We start from the raw sequence: 15,205 nt of genomic DNA on the forward strand, positions 1-15,205 counted from the left end.
CTTTCTCTCCACCTCCAGGAAGTTGATTTTCCTAGAATTTTGTCTGCCTCAAAAAATGATAACTCCAGCCCAAAACTCCTGGTATTATCCTTGACTCTTACTTCACACTCACTCCAAATATAACCCATTAATAAATTCTGGTAATTTGTTCTCTAAAAATATCCAGAATATCGCTTCTTGGCCTTTTGGCTAAGATCAAGGGTAAAAAATATCCAGAATATACAAATATTTATACCTCCCCCCGGAACGCTGGCCTATAGCCTGTACCTCTGTAACAACCTCTAACTGCCCTCCCTGCCTCCCTTCTTCCCCCTCCAAAGTATCTTCAACACTGCAGCCAACACCAGTCTTTCATATTGGAAACTGTTTCCGGGCCAGGCATGGTGGCTCACGCCTGTAATCCCAACACTTTGGGAGGCCGAGGAGGTTGGATCACTTGAGGCCAGGAGTTCGAGACCAGCCTGGCCAACATGGAGAAACCCCGTCTCTACAAAAAATATAAAAATGAGCTGTGGCGGTGCATGCCTGTAGTCCCAGCTACTCGGGAGGCTGAGGTGGGAGAATTGTTGGAACCCAGGAGGCAGAGATTGCAGTGAGCCGAGATCGTGCCACTGCACTCCAGCTTGGGGGACACAGTGAGATCCTGTCTCAAAAAAAAAAAAAAAAAAAAAAAGGAAACTGAAATGAACGTTTCCTACCTCTGTTCACTGAAAATTTCTAGATGCAATGATAACCCTGTAGCAATAACCATCCCTACCATCCAGATTTGGCCTCCAAATGTGAATGCCATTTCCCACCACAAGGAACCAGGGATCCTTAGAGAAATGGCTGATGCCAAGTCTGGGCTAAGGAATGTCTAAAATGGGTCTGGGGCGTCTCATGCTTAAAACAATGGAAGCTGTCAAAGACCATGGGCCACTCTCACAAGGGTACAGGGGCCAACCCAAAGGGATTCCTACTGGCCAAAGATGGGACCATTTTGAACCCCACAAACGTGAATGAGAACTTTCTCTCTTAGAATGACATTCTGAAATACTGATGCAGGAAATCAGACGAGATCTGAGCTACGCTGCCTGGTAACCTGGGAAGAGGGGGTTAAAGAACTGCTGCTGGCAGAGATGACGCCAGACTGGCCAGGGTTCGAGTTCTTAAAAAGCTGGGTGATGACACCGTAGCAGTTCATTACATTATCTTCTCTTCTTTTGTGTTATGTTTGAAAATTCCCAAAGTAAAACGTTTTGAAAATAAGCAAGTGATAAACTGAAAGAAAACACTTCGTGCAGAAGTCACTGCTCCCTGTGGTGTGGCCCGTGCTTTCCCGTCTTCTTCCATCCTCGTTCCTTCCTCCACTCGGGCCACAGCAGCTCCGTGTCACTCCTCCCACAGGCCAGGCATGGCCCACCCCAGGGCCTCTGCGCCTGCTGCTCCCTCTGCCTGGAACACACTTTCTCAGACACTTGCCACCCCTCAGATACTGGTGTGGCTCACCCCCTGCCCTCCTTCTGGTCGCTGTTTCCAATTAGGCTTCCTAAGAGTTCCTGGATCACCCTGAATACAACGGCAATCTCCCGCTTCCCAGAACTCCCGCTCCTTGCTTTACTGTCTACACACAACTTATCACCAGCCAACACAGGCATTTGAATATGTGTTTATTATTGGTCTCCTCCTCACAGAATTTAAGGTACGTGAGGCAAGAACTGTTTGGATCCCAGCACTGACAAAGTGCCTGGCTCAGAGAAAGCACCCCAAAATATTAATTAACATCAGAAACACATATAGCACTTATTAGGAGGCAGGAACTGTTCTAAGATCTTCATACAACTCACTTGTGAATGACCCACTGGAACAAGACAGCCCCTCCCACCGCTGTGCCCTTTCTCAGGCCATCCCTGCCAAGCATCCAGAGCCTATGAGCTCAAGTCCCCCAGTTCCATGGAGTACTGGAATATTAGACTATTTCATCATGAGGGTTTTTCTTCTCTCTAAACATCTTGAGCATTTAGTAACTTCAATACTAAAACTGGCAATCACAATGTCATTTCAAAATATTTGTTCTTATTACAAAAGAACATATTATATCATCTTATATACATAATATATAACATAACAGAATATATAATTATATATTATGTATATAACATAAAAGGAACACTAATAATATATTGCAGCAAATTTAGAAGATAAAAAATTCAGTAGTAATTCCTACCAGCAATCAACTACTGTTAAAATTTTCATCTGTTTTCTTCTGGTTCACTGTCTCTAGATCTTTTAAATCCTTCTCACAAATATAAATCTCTTGCTTTCTTTAAAGCTATTAAAAATTTCAAAAATTAATTTTAAATGTAACTGAAAAACAAAAAGCTAAACAAAAAAGAGCCCAAAACAATGGTCATTTTAAAGTGTACTTCACATCTAGTGATTCTTATACACTCCTAGAGTTAAGAATTTTCTAGACTTTTTTCCTATCGCATTATTATTTATTTTTATTTTTTTTGAGACAGAGTCTCGCTCTGTTGCCAGGCTGGAGTGCAATGGCGCCATCTCAGCTCACTGCAACCTCCACCTCCCAGGTTCAAGCTATTCTCCTGCCTCAGCCTCCCGAGTAGCTGGAACTACAGGCGTGCACTACCACGTCTAATTAATTTTTGTATTTTTAGTAGAAACGCCGTTTCACCATGTTGGCCAGGATGTTCTCGACCCCTTGACCTTGTGATCCGCCCGCCTCCGCCTCTGCCTCTCAAAGTGCTAGGATTACAGGTGTGAGCCACTGTGCCCAGCCTCCTATTTCATTATTATCTAGTTTTCTCACGAGTATGTCTCTTCTCAATCAAAATACGAACTCCTTGTGGCAAGAACCAAGTCTTATTTTTTGTAACTCGCAACAGAAGTGAGCTGAATACACAAGAATCAAACTAACTGCAAAATAAACTCAGAACATAATCCACTGTTGCTGGCTTCCACGAGCCACTATACTTACCGGATCCTGCAGAAAAAAGGTTTCACCGGAGCACATTCATACCGTGCAGCTGCTAGAAAGAAAGATGCCTGGTCAGTCACTCCCTCTTATCCAGGTCTTTCTCAGTGAAACAATGTTGCACCATTACCAAACAACAAACTATTTTTTAAAAAAGAGAGAGATCTCCTTGATTAAAATAGAACCCTCTTCCTTCATTTTGAGATCCAGTCACAATACTAGAATTGGGAAATACTAGTATTGGTTTTGGTACTGGAACCGTGAACCTCAGGTATAACAGTGAGAATCGGCTTTATCTCTTACCCTTACTACTTTTCATAGTTCCCAAACTGCCCATGTTCATCATCTCAAAGGTCAATGTAATGATCCTTGGACACAATTATTCTGGTGGTAATATTCCATCCCATTGTAATAGTCTGGACCTTTCTAAAAAGTTGGGAATTCAGACTATTTTCAGCTTCTTAGCTATACGATATATAATTTTCTTTTTTTCTTTAAGCTCTTTCTTTGGATAAATTTCAAAAAGTTGTGTTCCTAGGTTAAATGATAGAATCGTTTTATGACTTCATTGTGTATGGATAACCCTCCAGAAAACTGTACCAATCTTCAGAGTTTTATTAATGTTTTCTCACAACCCTCATGCCAATGATTTGCTAGCAATTCCATTGATTTCTGCACCCATTTTATTGATTTATGAGGTGATAATTCAGAAATGTCTAAATTTGCCTTAGGAGATGAGGGGACTGAAATTTCTGCCCAGTGTTTGTTGACTATATGTATTTCCTCTGATTAGAGCTTCCTGAATATCTTTTGGGCATTTGTTCACTGAAACAAGAAGTCTTCAGTTATAGGAACCATGGAAAACTGTGAGATGTTCAAAAAATATACACTGAAGGTAGCATAAACAGTGAAAATCCAAAACAACCAAAATATTGAATAAGCAGCCCAGGGCTTGATACTTCTAAGAGACGATCACAGAAGAGTCAGAAAGCATTAATAAAGCACTGAAGATTGGTATAATCTTCTACAGAAAACGGCCTCTACTGTGAGGTCAGTTTGCTTATACCATTTATTCATCACACCAGACACATGAACTCTAACTGCACTCACTAGAAGTCCTGGACCACTGAAAGCTAGACTACGTGATCTAAGACAGCAGACGTGCACCCACAGTGCATTTCCATTCCTAGGCTGTAAATATGTGATGCTTGTTTCTAAAAGCGTACTCTGAAGAAGTAATGGTCAGATCCTTCTAAGAGGTTTGTACAAGACATGTTAAATAGAAACATATTCTAATACAGGACCAGAGGTTGACAACAGCTGAGTGGACTGCTTCCTAAGTCCTCTTGATGTTCTATGTGCTCAAAGTAAGGAATCGAAGGGGGTAACGCAGGCATAGCCTATAAAGGGGGTGGCATTAACCAACTGCTCTCAGTAAGAGTATCAATCCTTGAGATTCATAAGGCAAAAGTACAATATAAAGAGTAAACTAGAATTATATCGTGCCTTATGGCATAAGTGAATTTTGAGATCCAAAAGAATTATTTCAGGGCATATTAAGATTTTACATAAAAGGTGATATGGTTTGGCTGTGTCCCCACCCAAATCTCATCTTGAATTGTAGTTCCCATAATCCCCACATGTCAAGGGAGGGACCTGGTGGGAGGTAACTGAATCATGGGGGTGGTTGCCGTCATCCCGTTCTCGTGATAGTGAGTTCTCATGAGAGCTCATGGTTTTATAAGAGGCTTTTCCCCCTTTTGCTTGGCGCTTCTCCTTGCTGTTGCCACGTGAAGGACATGTCCCCTTCTGCCATGATTGTTAAGTTTCCTGAGGCCTCCCCAGCCATGCTGAACTGAGTCAATTAAAACTCTTTCCTTTAGAAATTACCCAGTCTTGGGTATGTCTTTATTAGCAGCATGAGAATGGACTAATACAGTAAACTTGTACTGCAAAGAGTGGGGTGCTGCCATAGATACCCAAAAATGTGGAAGTGACTTTGGAACTGGGTAACAGGCAGACACTGGAACAGTTTGGAGGGCTTAGAAGAAGACAAGCAAATGTGGGAAAGTCTGGAACTTCCTAGAGACTTGTTGAATGGCTTTGACCAAAATGCTGATAGTGATATGGACAATGAAGTGCAGGCTGAGGTGGTCTCAGATAGAGATGAGGAACTTGTTGGGACTGGAGTAAAGGACACTTCTGCTATGCAAAGAGACTGGCAACTTTTGCTCCTGGCCTAGAGATCTGTGGAACTTTGAACTTGAGAGAGATGATTTAGGTATCTGACGGAAGAAATTTCTAAACAGCAAAGCATTAAAGAGGAAGCAGAGCATAACAACTTGGAAAATTTGTAGCCTGAAGATGCAACGGAAAAGAAAAACCCATTTTCTGGGGAGAAATTCAAGCCTGCTACAGAAATTTGCAGAAGTAACAAGAAGCCAAATGTTAATCACCAAGACAATGGGGAAAATGTCTTCAGGGCATGTCAGAGACTTCACAGCAGCCCCTCCCATCACAGGCTGAGGCCTACGAGAGAAAAAATGGTTTTCTGGGCCTGTCCAGGCCCCCACTGCTCTGTGTAGCCTTGGGACATGGTGCCCTCCATTCCAGCTGCTTTACCTCCAGCCATGGCTAAAAGGGACCAAGGTACAGCTCAGGCCATAGCTTCAGAGGGTGCAAGCCCTATTCCTTGGCAGCTTCCATATGGTGTTGGTCCTGCAGGTGTGCAGAAGACAAGAACTGAGGTTTGGAAACCTCTGCCTAGATTTCAGAGGATGTACGGAAATGCCTGGATGTCCAGGCAGAAGTTTGCTACAGGGGCGGAGCCCTCATAGAGAACCTCTGCTAAGAGAGATGTGTAAGGGAAATTTGGGTTCGGAGCCCACACAGTCTTCACTGGGGCACTGCCTAGTGGAGCTGTGAGAAGAGGGCCACCATCCTCCAGACCTAAGAATGGTAGATCCACCGAAAGCTTGCACTGTGTGCCCAGAAAAGCCACAGACACTCAATGCCAGCCCATGAAACCAGCCATAAGGGAGGCTGTACCCTGCAAAGCCACAAGGGCAGAGCTGCCCAAGGCTGTAGGAGCCCACCTCTTGCACCAGCATGACCTGGATGTGAGACATGGAGTCAAAGGAGATTATTTTGGAGCTTTAATATTTAATTATTGCTTCAGTGGATTTCAGACTTGCAAGGGGCCTGTAGCCCCTTTGTTTTGGCCAATTTCTCCCATTTGAAATGGGTGTATTTACCCAATGCTTGTACCTCTATTGTACCTAGGAGATAACTAACTTGCTTTGGATTTTACAGGCTCATAGGTGAAAGGGACTTGCTTTGTCACATATGAGACTTTGGACTTGGACTTTTGGTCTAATGCTGGAATGAGCTAAGACTTTGGGGGACTGTTGGAAAAGCATGATTGCATTTTGAGATGTGAGGACATGAGACTTGGGAGGGCTTAAGAGCAGAATGATATGGTTTGGCTGTATCCCCACCCAAATCTCATCTTGAATTGTAGTTCCCACAATCCCCATGTGTGGTGGGAGGAACCCGGAGGGAGGTAATTGAATCATGGGGGCAGTTTCCCCCATGCTGTTCTCATGATACTAAGTTCTCAAGAGATCTGATGGTTTTATAAAGGGCTTCCTCCTTCACTCGGCTCCCATTCTTCTCCTTCCTGCCATCATGTGTAGAAAGACATGTTTGCTTCCCCTTCTGCCATGATTGTAAGTTTCCTGAGGCCTCCCCAGTCATGTGGAACTGTGAGTCAATTAAACTTCTTTCCTTTATTAATTACCCAGTCTCAGATAGTTCTTTATAGCAGCGTAAGAATGGACTAATACAGAAGGGAAATATCGCAGTAATCAGTAATCAGCAAAAATGAAAAGGCTGAAAAGCCACAGGCAGTGCTGAAGGAAAAATACGTGGGGAAAAAATGGGAAAGACCTGGCAGACAATATTGTGTATGTCCTGTTCACAGCTGTATCTGTATCCGGACTAGTTCTTGACCCACAGTGATTATTAAATAAATGTTTACGGAATGAACAGCTAACAAAAGCAGAGAAACAAATACAGACAAAGGTTGAAAATGTGTATTTAGGAAAGGGGATGAGAAATAAAATCAGTATTTTTGAAAGATGGGAAAAGAGATGAGCTAGAAGCAAGCAGGGATGACATGCATGTTTTCTAGAGCTTATGTAAAAATATTTTTAAAAGATGGGGCAATCTATAATTGGAAGAAGAAACACGCAAAGCTATCCTTCATTAAATTAACTACTGGATAAAAAATTAGAAATAGTAGATAGAATTTCAGATATGAAGATGAAAAAGTTATGGAGATCTGTTTCACAACAATGTAAACATCCTTCACAGCAATGGAGTGAATGCCTAAAAATGATTAAGATGGTGTATTAGGTCCGTTTGCATGCTGCTGATAAAGACAGACCCAAGACTGGGCAATTTACAAAAGAAAGAGGTTTAATGGACTTACAGTTCCACGTGGCTGAGGAAGCCTCACAATCATGGCAGAAGGCAAGGAGGGGCAAGTTACATCTTACACGGACGGCAGCAGGCAAAGAGAGAGAGCTTGTGCAGAGAAACTCCCATTTTTAAAGCAATCAGATCTCATGAGACTTATCCACTATCACGAGAACAGCATGGGAAAGACGCCCTCATGATGCAATTATCTCCCACTGGGTTCCTCCCACGACACATGGGAATTGTGGGAGTTACAATTCAACATGAGATTTGGGTGGGGACACAGCCAAACTATATCAGATGGTAAACTGTATGTGTTTTTTACTACAATGAATTTTTTTTTTTAATTAGAGAGAAGGGCTTGGAATCAAAGAGAACGCTGATATATATATATATATATATATATATATATATTTTTTTTTTTTTTTTTAAAGCTCTTTAAGAGACACTTCACAAAGAATATAAAATAATGAAGGATGACTAAAAAGAAATAAATTAAGATCACACAGGACTGAATGTCACAAAGAAAACTGCAATAGGCATCTTTGAATTAGGAAAAAAAAGCATTCCAGAAGGAAAACAAAGTAATAAGACTCATAAGTTTCAGGGGCAAGAAAAACTGTAAGAGAGCTAATGATCTGAATTTTTTTTTTTTTTTTTTCCAGAAACAGTTTCACGCTTGTCGCCCAGGCTGGAGTGCAATGGTGTGATCTTGGCTCACTGCAACCTCTGTCTCCTGGGTTCAAGTGCTTCTCGTGCCTCAACCTCCTGAGTAGCTGGGATTACAGGCATGCACTACCATGCCTGACTAATTTTTGTACTTTTAGTACAGATGGGGTTTTACCATGTTGGCCAGGCTGGTCTGGAACTCCTGACCTCAGGTGATCCACCTGCCTCAACCTCCCAAAGTGCTGGGATTACAGGCGTGAGCCACCTTGCCCAGCCTAATGATCCAAATTTTATCTCCAAAGTAAAATTTCTCATACAAGGAAATCATGAAGGAGGAAAAACATTTAATTTTAACTTAAAGGAAACAGAGCCTTCATAGCAACTAAACCACTATACAATATGCTGGTAATGAAATAATATTTATGACATATAATCTGTGAAACAGATGTGACAAAATGGAAACAAACGTATTGAGTATGTTATCAGAAGCTTTTAAAATGCTGTTTTCATCACGTGACTTTCTATAACAGGAATAAGAAAAACCAGATAGTGTGCATGTTCTAAATAATATGTTAATTTCTGTACTATTCCTGTAAGAATGAAACTGATCTTGATGAGGAAAGATAGACATCTGAACATTGGTCCTGTTACCTCTTTGGGTCCAGTTGTTCCAGAAAGGAAGCTGAGCTCTGGCAGTGTGCGCGTAGAATACCCTCACGTCTTGAGGTGCAAGCAGGTCAACAAAGTGAGAAGACGCCAGGACATCTTTCTTACGATTCAGGATCAAAGCAGCCTGTTCAGAAATGTGCACTAACCTTCCAGACAGAAATGAAAATACTGCCACAAAGGTATCCTATGAAAAACATTTAAAATAAATGCAAATATTGAGATACTCACTAGCAATATTCCCTGAAAGGTAAATTTCTTCTGGATCTCTAACATGATCAGTATCTTAAAATACACAGGCACAACCTACAAATGCAACAAAACTCCTCAAATAATTTTCTTCAACATGCTTCTTAAATCTTCTCCTAAGACCTGCACTTCACCTACTGAAGGTTCAATTTCTATGCCAAAAAATATACTAGCTTATTCTATGCAGACTAAAATACGTATGGCACATAACTTCTCTGCAAACTGTGCCATACACCTGGGTGGACGGTGTTCTCGTCATCAACGCAGATTCTATGCTTTAAGACACACTGAAGATTCACCTTCTTCAAGAAGCTGTCCTTGACAAACCTCATTACATAAGCATCACTGCTCTAATTTCTTCCATTACACATAAATGAAACTTATTTATAATCAGCAGTTTGTGTTTGCTAGCATTGGCATACTTTCCTCTCTAGCTTTAAGTATCTTAAAAGACAAATATTTCCTTATGCTATTTTTAAAAATCTCCATAGCACCTCCTACAGTACTATGTACACACCAGTCCATAAAATAAGCACTGTTATAATAGTAGGGATTGCTCACGTTCCACTATTACAAAATCTTTAAGTAACAATTATGTTACTTAAAATAAGTAATCTCCACCGTATCAACCAAACATGAAGATTACTCTGTCAAACAAGAAGAGAGATTAAAAAAAGATATACTAAAGGTCTCTTCCAAAATTTTAGGAAAAATGACAGCATCTCAACTCACCTGTTCTATAACATCCAGTTGTTACAACTTGAAGTAGTAGATATTGGAACTAAGAATGATATCAATAGAAATTAACAATTCGGAGATTAGAATAAGGTGCAGGAAATTACTCTGCAGTGTAATTTTTGTTTTCTCTTAATTCAAGAGAGCTCAGGAATGCTAAGGAGCTAGAAGCACCTCATAACCAAAGTCACTGAACTACACAGCACACAGAACCACAGAACGGGCTGCTTCTGCTTTTAGATGTTTTCTCTGGCAAGGGCGGAGAAGCTACACCATGCCTCTTTAGCAGTTCCTCCTTTGCTTCTCTCAAATTCTGGTTGCTGAAACGTTATCCTTCTTAAAAACCTACATCTAGAGCAGGCCCTTAGGAAAAGTCACCCAGGTTGATATGGCAAAATGCATGAATTCTTACTGTGTTTTTGGAAGTGTGTTCTGAAGCAATAGCGGCCAGCTCCTCAAGACTGTACATGCTCACATCTGCCTGAGGTGCTCCATTCTGACTGAGAATCTGGAAAAACTCACTGTTTGCTAAGAAACACAGGGAGATAAACAGGTAGTCCAGTGACAACAGTATCTTTAGGAAACCATTTCATCACTATCAAGCTGGATTATTTTTTTCGGATGAGAACACCTCAGTGCATTTTTCTCAAAAACAAATCATTTTCTGCTTTTACCTAAAATACTGACAGTTGTGCAAACTTAAGATTTGATTTTATGAATTCTGCATGTTCTGGATCACAGGAAGCAAAATACATTTAAGGTACTAACTAAAAATTTCAGATGCATACACAGTTTTTTTGCGGGGGAAGCAGAAACAGTACTCTATCATTCAGGAACATATCATATATGAAGCACTGAGGTTTGTGCTAAAGAGAATATGGCTTTAATGAAATCCCTGGAAATGTCAGAGAGAAAAAGTGTTTACAATGGTTCATTTTTAGTTTGGTAAATTCCTGATATATCATTACTGCATTTTTATCATTATTATTTTTTAGAGACAGAGTCTCGCTCTGTCACCCAGGCGGGAGTGCAGTGGCGCGATCTCGGCTCACTGCAAGCTCCGCCTCCCGGGTTCACGCCGTTCTCCTGTCTCAGCCTCCCGAATAGCTGGACTACAGGCGCCCGCCACCACACCCAGCTAATTTTTGCATTTTTAGTAGAGACGGGGTTTCACCGTATTAGCCAGGATGGTCTCGATCTCCTGACCTCGTGATCTGCCCGCCTCGGCCTCCCAAAGTGCTGGGATTACAGGCGTGAGGCACCGCGCCCAGCCTCATTACCGCATTTTGAAAGTATGTGTACGGCATGTAAAGGTAACTATTTCGTGGAATGCATTTTTTCCCCATAACTTCCATAGAAGACAATATTTCTTTAAAAGGTCAGCCTTCAAAACGTGCTTAGGCTAAACTCTACTCTCTTGCAACAAATGAGCAAAACATTGCATAGGTATTATACACTATTATACAGATAAAGTTTTCCTGGTCTTTCACATGTGAACAATTAAGATACGAATGGAATCGGCGTAGATTTGCTCATCTTCCACAAAGCACCAGAAAAAGCTCAAATTATTTGTCTGACTGAGACCCCACTGACCACTCCTCCGGCTGCTTGTGTGAGTCCTGGTGCATTCGTAGGATCAAATTTCTCTCCGGCTTGTTTACCTTGCACGCTGTGGACACAGCGGAGGGCATAGTTGAGGGCATCTAGAGTGCTTGGTTTATTGCGTCTCTCTGAGGGGAAGTATTTTTTCATTTCTTGGACAACCATGATAAGTTCTTCAGAAACTCTGTTTCGATCTTGCTGTTCACTGGAAGATAAAAAAAAAAAATTACAACTTCATCCTGTGAAGACAACAGCATCTTGCGGTTTAGGGAACACAAACTGCAAGCCAGGTAAGTTTCTAAGTGCTCTACCGGCATCCGTCCACAGGGTGGTGACCCCTCTTCCTCCAGGTGGGGAACTCGAGGCAAAGCAACTGGTGAATGACAAACATTCTCCACTTACTTTCCCTTAATTCACTTGAGCCCCAACTCAGCTAACTTTTGTAACCACTTTCCCCTCCTGATACTCTTCGGTAATTTTCTTCAGTGTCACGGATCACTTCATCCTACATTGCCCGAGTCTCCCCTTTACACTTTCCCCTGGGCTTGAAAACAAAAGAATAAAAAGATTTAGGTCCCCCTTTCCCCGCTCCAGGGAACGACAACGAACGCATGGGGCCCTCGGCCTGAAGCCAGCGCGTCACCTGTGGCTGCTGTCCGCCAATTTCCTCTGCAGATGGAACTCGGGGCTCCACCGCTCCCCCGATTCTTCGCCCAGAGCCTCGTCCTCAGCCCCCCGTCTCCCGGGGCCAGGAGCTTCCCCGCGGGGCATCTCCAGGTCTCCGCGGGGCTCCACGTCGTGCTGGGACGGCCCGCAGCCTGCTTCTCGCTCACTTTGCAGTCAGTGACAGACACCGGTTTCTCACTCCGGTCCCCGCCATGGCGTTAGTGACAACAGGCGGCCACCACGAGCCAGGGGGTCACGCTCATCTCCGAGGAGCTTTTCCCTCCAGCATTTTCAAAACCCGGAGCTCGCTCGACTTTCAGGACTCCGGCCTAGGGGGAGGAGACAAGGGTGACAAGGGACAAGCGGAACAGACAGTCCGACGCCAGCGGCCTGGCTGGCTGGGGCGCCCGGACCGCGCGGTCCTCCCCTCTGCCCCAACTTTCCCGCGCGCCGAGGGCTGGGGCCTGGGGAGGCGGGTGGCTCGGAAGCGCCACGCTCCGGGGGCCCCCAGTACCGAGGGCAGGGCTCGCGGGGCTCCTCCGCCGCGCGCGAGTGCCCAGAACTCCCGCCCGGCCGCGCACTCACCTACTGCCCCCGCCCTTGGCCCCGCGCACAGCCACTCGCCCCCTTGGCCGCCCGCGCGCAGTCTCGAGGCCCGCCGCGTGCCGGTCAGCAGCCGGCGCCGCGCCCCCCGCCGCCGCGTGACCGGCCCCGCCCCCGGGCCGCGCGATTGGTCGTCGGGGCCTACTCCGCAGGCCTCCATTGGCCCTGGGGCGGGGCACGAGCCGGTGCGCCCGGGTTATATAAGCCAGGGCGAGGGGGCGGGGCCCCCGGGGAGCGTTACATAACGCGCGGGCTCGGGCGGAGGCCGGCGCTCGGCCAATCCCGGCAGGCCGGCGGGCGGGCAGGGGGCGGGGTGGCCCTCAGCGGCCTCAGGCCTGTGCCGCGCGACTGGAGTGTCCGGCCCCCTGGCACGGCGCCGGGGCGGAGCCGCTGAAGCCACGGCAGAAATGATAGGGCCAGGAAGCTGCCAGCCACGTGGGGGCGGGACCCGGGCTCTGTGGGGCGGGGCGGGTCTGGCCCAACCTCCACGTGAGAGGCGGTCGGGGAAGGAGAGGGGAGTGAGAGGCGGGGGCAGAGAGGGGCGAGAGGCGGAGTCGGGGGGGCTTGAGTCGGGGTCAGGGGGAGGCTGGAAATGGGGACGGATGGGGGCGAGAGGCGGGGACGGGGGGGGCGGATGGGAGCGGGGGTGCCGAGAGACGTGGGGAGCGAGAGGCAGGGGCGGGGGGGCGACGGTGTCGAGGGCGGGGGCAGAAGAGGGAGGGAGAGGCGGGGACTGGGGGCGGGCAGGGGCGGCCCAGGCCAGCGCTCTGGGGTCGAGTCCTGGAGTTTGTAGGTGGCTCCCGGCTGCCCGAGCGGGTGTGGGGAGGAGCCCAGGGTGGGGCGGGCTGCCGGCAGCGGTCCTCATCGTGCTTTGGGCGTCTTTCTGGGTTCCCGCGGTTCACCGCCCGTGACCTACCGAGCCCACCCCAACCGCCCCCATCCTCCGCTAACTCTTTGGGTGAGTGGGGTGGACTTGGAGGAACCGGGCCATAAAGCAGCCCTGGTAAAAAGCCCACCCGATTTTTAGAAACAGATTTTTTATTTTTTGAGACAGGGTTTTGCTCTGTTGTCCAGGCTGGATGGAGTGCAGTGGCGCGATTTCGGCTCACTGCAACCTCCGTCTTCTGGGCTCAAGCCAGTTTCCTGCTTCAGCCTCCCGAGTAGCTGGAACTACAGGTGCAGCCACCACACCTGGCTAATTTTTGTGTTTTTGGTAAAGATGGTCTGTGTTAGCCAGGCTGTTCTCACACTCCTAAGCTCCAGTGATCTGCTGGCCTCGGTCTCCCAAAATGTTGGGATTACTGGCGTGAGCCACTGCACCGGCCCAGAAACAGAATTTTGACGGTGGAACTTAAAACACTTACCTGCACTTCCTAAAATTAGATTCATTTGGCAACTGGAGGAAGACAAACGTAAAAGACACTGTTTCAGAAAAGGAAGTTGTAGAGCCCTTTAAAAAAATGTCTGAAAGCTCAGTTTAGTATCTCAACATGTTAGAAATGAAAGGTACAGTGCAGAGTGCCGCCCCTCTTCGCTGCCTGGTACAGAAAAAATATTCAGTATTTGTTGGATGGATGAAATTGTATGTAAAGGAAGAGGGGAAAAGTGAGGTGAGTGTTCATGTTAGGTATTGAATAAACCACCTTATTCTTCCAAGCGATACTCTAGGTTGGCTTGCTCTCCTCCGAAGCTGGGTTTTGTCAAACTGCATTCGTTCAGCAAGCATTTATTGCGTGCAGATCTGGGTAGGGACGCTTGGAATCCCAGCGGATGGAACAGTGGCCCAAAGTCCCTGCCACCAAGGGAGTTGATGTTTTATTGAGAAGCCATACAAACAACCCCATAAACAAGTTCATAAAGCCTAAAGCGATGTGTAGAAAACAAACTACTGGAAGGAAGAGTAACTGGGAGAGAGGTGGAGCGGGGAGGCCAGAGCCTGCTTAGTCAGATCAGCAGGGCAGGCCTCTGGGAAGGCGATTTCAACCTGAGATGAGAGGCGCCTGCCGCGAGTGGGGAAGGCGGATTTCAACCTGAGATGAGAGGAGCCTGCCGCGGGTGAGGAAGTAGACCCGGCAGAGCTGAAAGTACCTGCAGAAGACCTTTGGAAAGAAGTCAGTTTGCTGATGAGAAACCGAAACAAACTTTATCAGGTCCATTTCTCCCTCAGGGCTTCCTTGCCTGTTTTCATTCATAGCTAACTCTGGCCTTCAAGCCACACCCTGATGTTGAAAGTCTCATGGGCACAAGTCTCTCCAATGTCAACAGCTATACTTTGGTGGAGTACCTTGCTTGGAGAAGAGAGAGCTGGAGAGTCGTGTGACATGAAGTCAGAAAACTAGAAAGGACCAGATCATCGTGGGACCTGTAATTCGGGAAAGGGACTTGGATTTTCCTATTGTAAACATAAGCAAAAGTCCTCTTCCACCCGTATTATATTGTTTCCTAGGGGTTCTATGATAAGAATGGAAATACATTCATGAGGGAAAAAGGATCTACAGGAACAGAGCCATGTGTCTGGGGATGTCCCTCACCTGTCCACTCATCTATCCCAGGGTCCATGCC

The 15,205-nt window shown here is 45.7% G+C and overlaps 1 protein-coding gene across 35 annotated transcripts in view; it reads right to left on the reverse strand.

Annotated features, from left to right (window-relative positions):
- Positions 1 to 12,738, reverse strand: part of PER3 (period circadian regulator 3) — a 60,808-nt gene extending 48,070 nt beyond the window's left edge. For 19 of the 35 annotated variants that reach the window (XM_008975674.6, XM_055104416.2, XM_063594989.1 and 16 more), the window contains exons 1-6: positions 12,626 to 12,738; positions 12,018 to 12,369; positions 11,434 to 11,579; positions 10,185 to 10,300; positions 8,774 to 8,975; positions 2,978 to 3,029 (exon numbers count right to left, since the gene is read on the reverse strand). In XM_008975674.6, coding sequence (XP_008973922.4) covers positions 2,978 to 3,029; positions 8,774 to 8,975; positions 10,185 to 10,300; positions 11,434 to 11,579; positions 12,018 to 12,145 — 644 coding nt within the window. In that variant the 5' untranslated portion in view covers positions 12,146 to 12,369; positions 12,626 to 12,738. Of the gene's footprint in view, positions 1 to 2,977; positions 3,030 to 8,773; positions 8,976 to 10,184; positions 10,301 to 11,433; positions 11,580 to 12,017 lie in introns of all 35 variants that reach the window. The other 16 variants (XM_063594990.1, XM_055104414.2, XM_055104404.2 and 13 more) reach the window with 3 other exon arrangements.
- Between the last annotated feature and the right edge of the window lie 2,467 nt (positions 12,739 to 15,205).

The sequence above is a fragment of the Pan paniscus genome, chromosome 1 (assembly GCF_029289425.2).
Source record: "Pan paniscus chromosome 1, NHGRI_mPanPan1-v2.0_pri, whole genome shotgun sequence".
In the NCBI taxonomy this organism is placed as follows: Eukaryota; Metazoa; Chordata; class Mammalia; order Primates; family Hominidae; genus Pan; species Pan paniscus.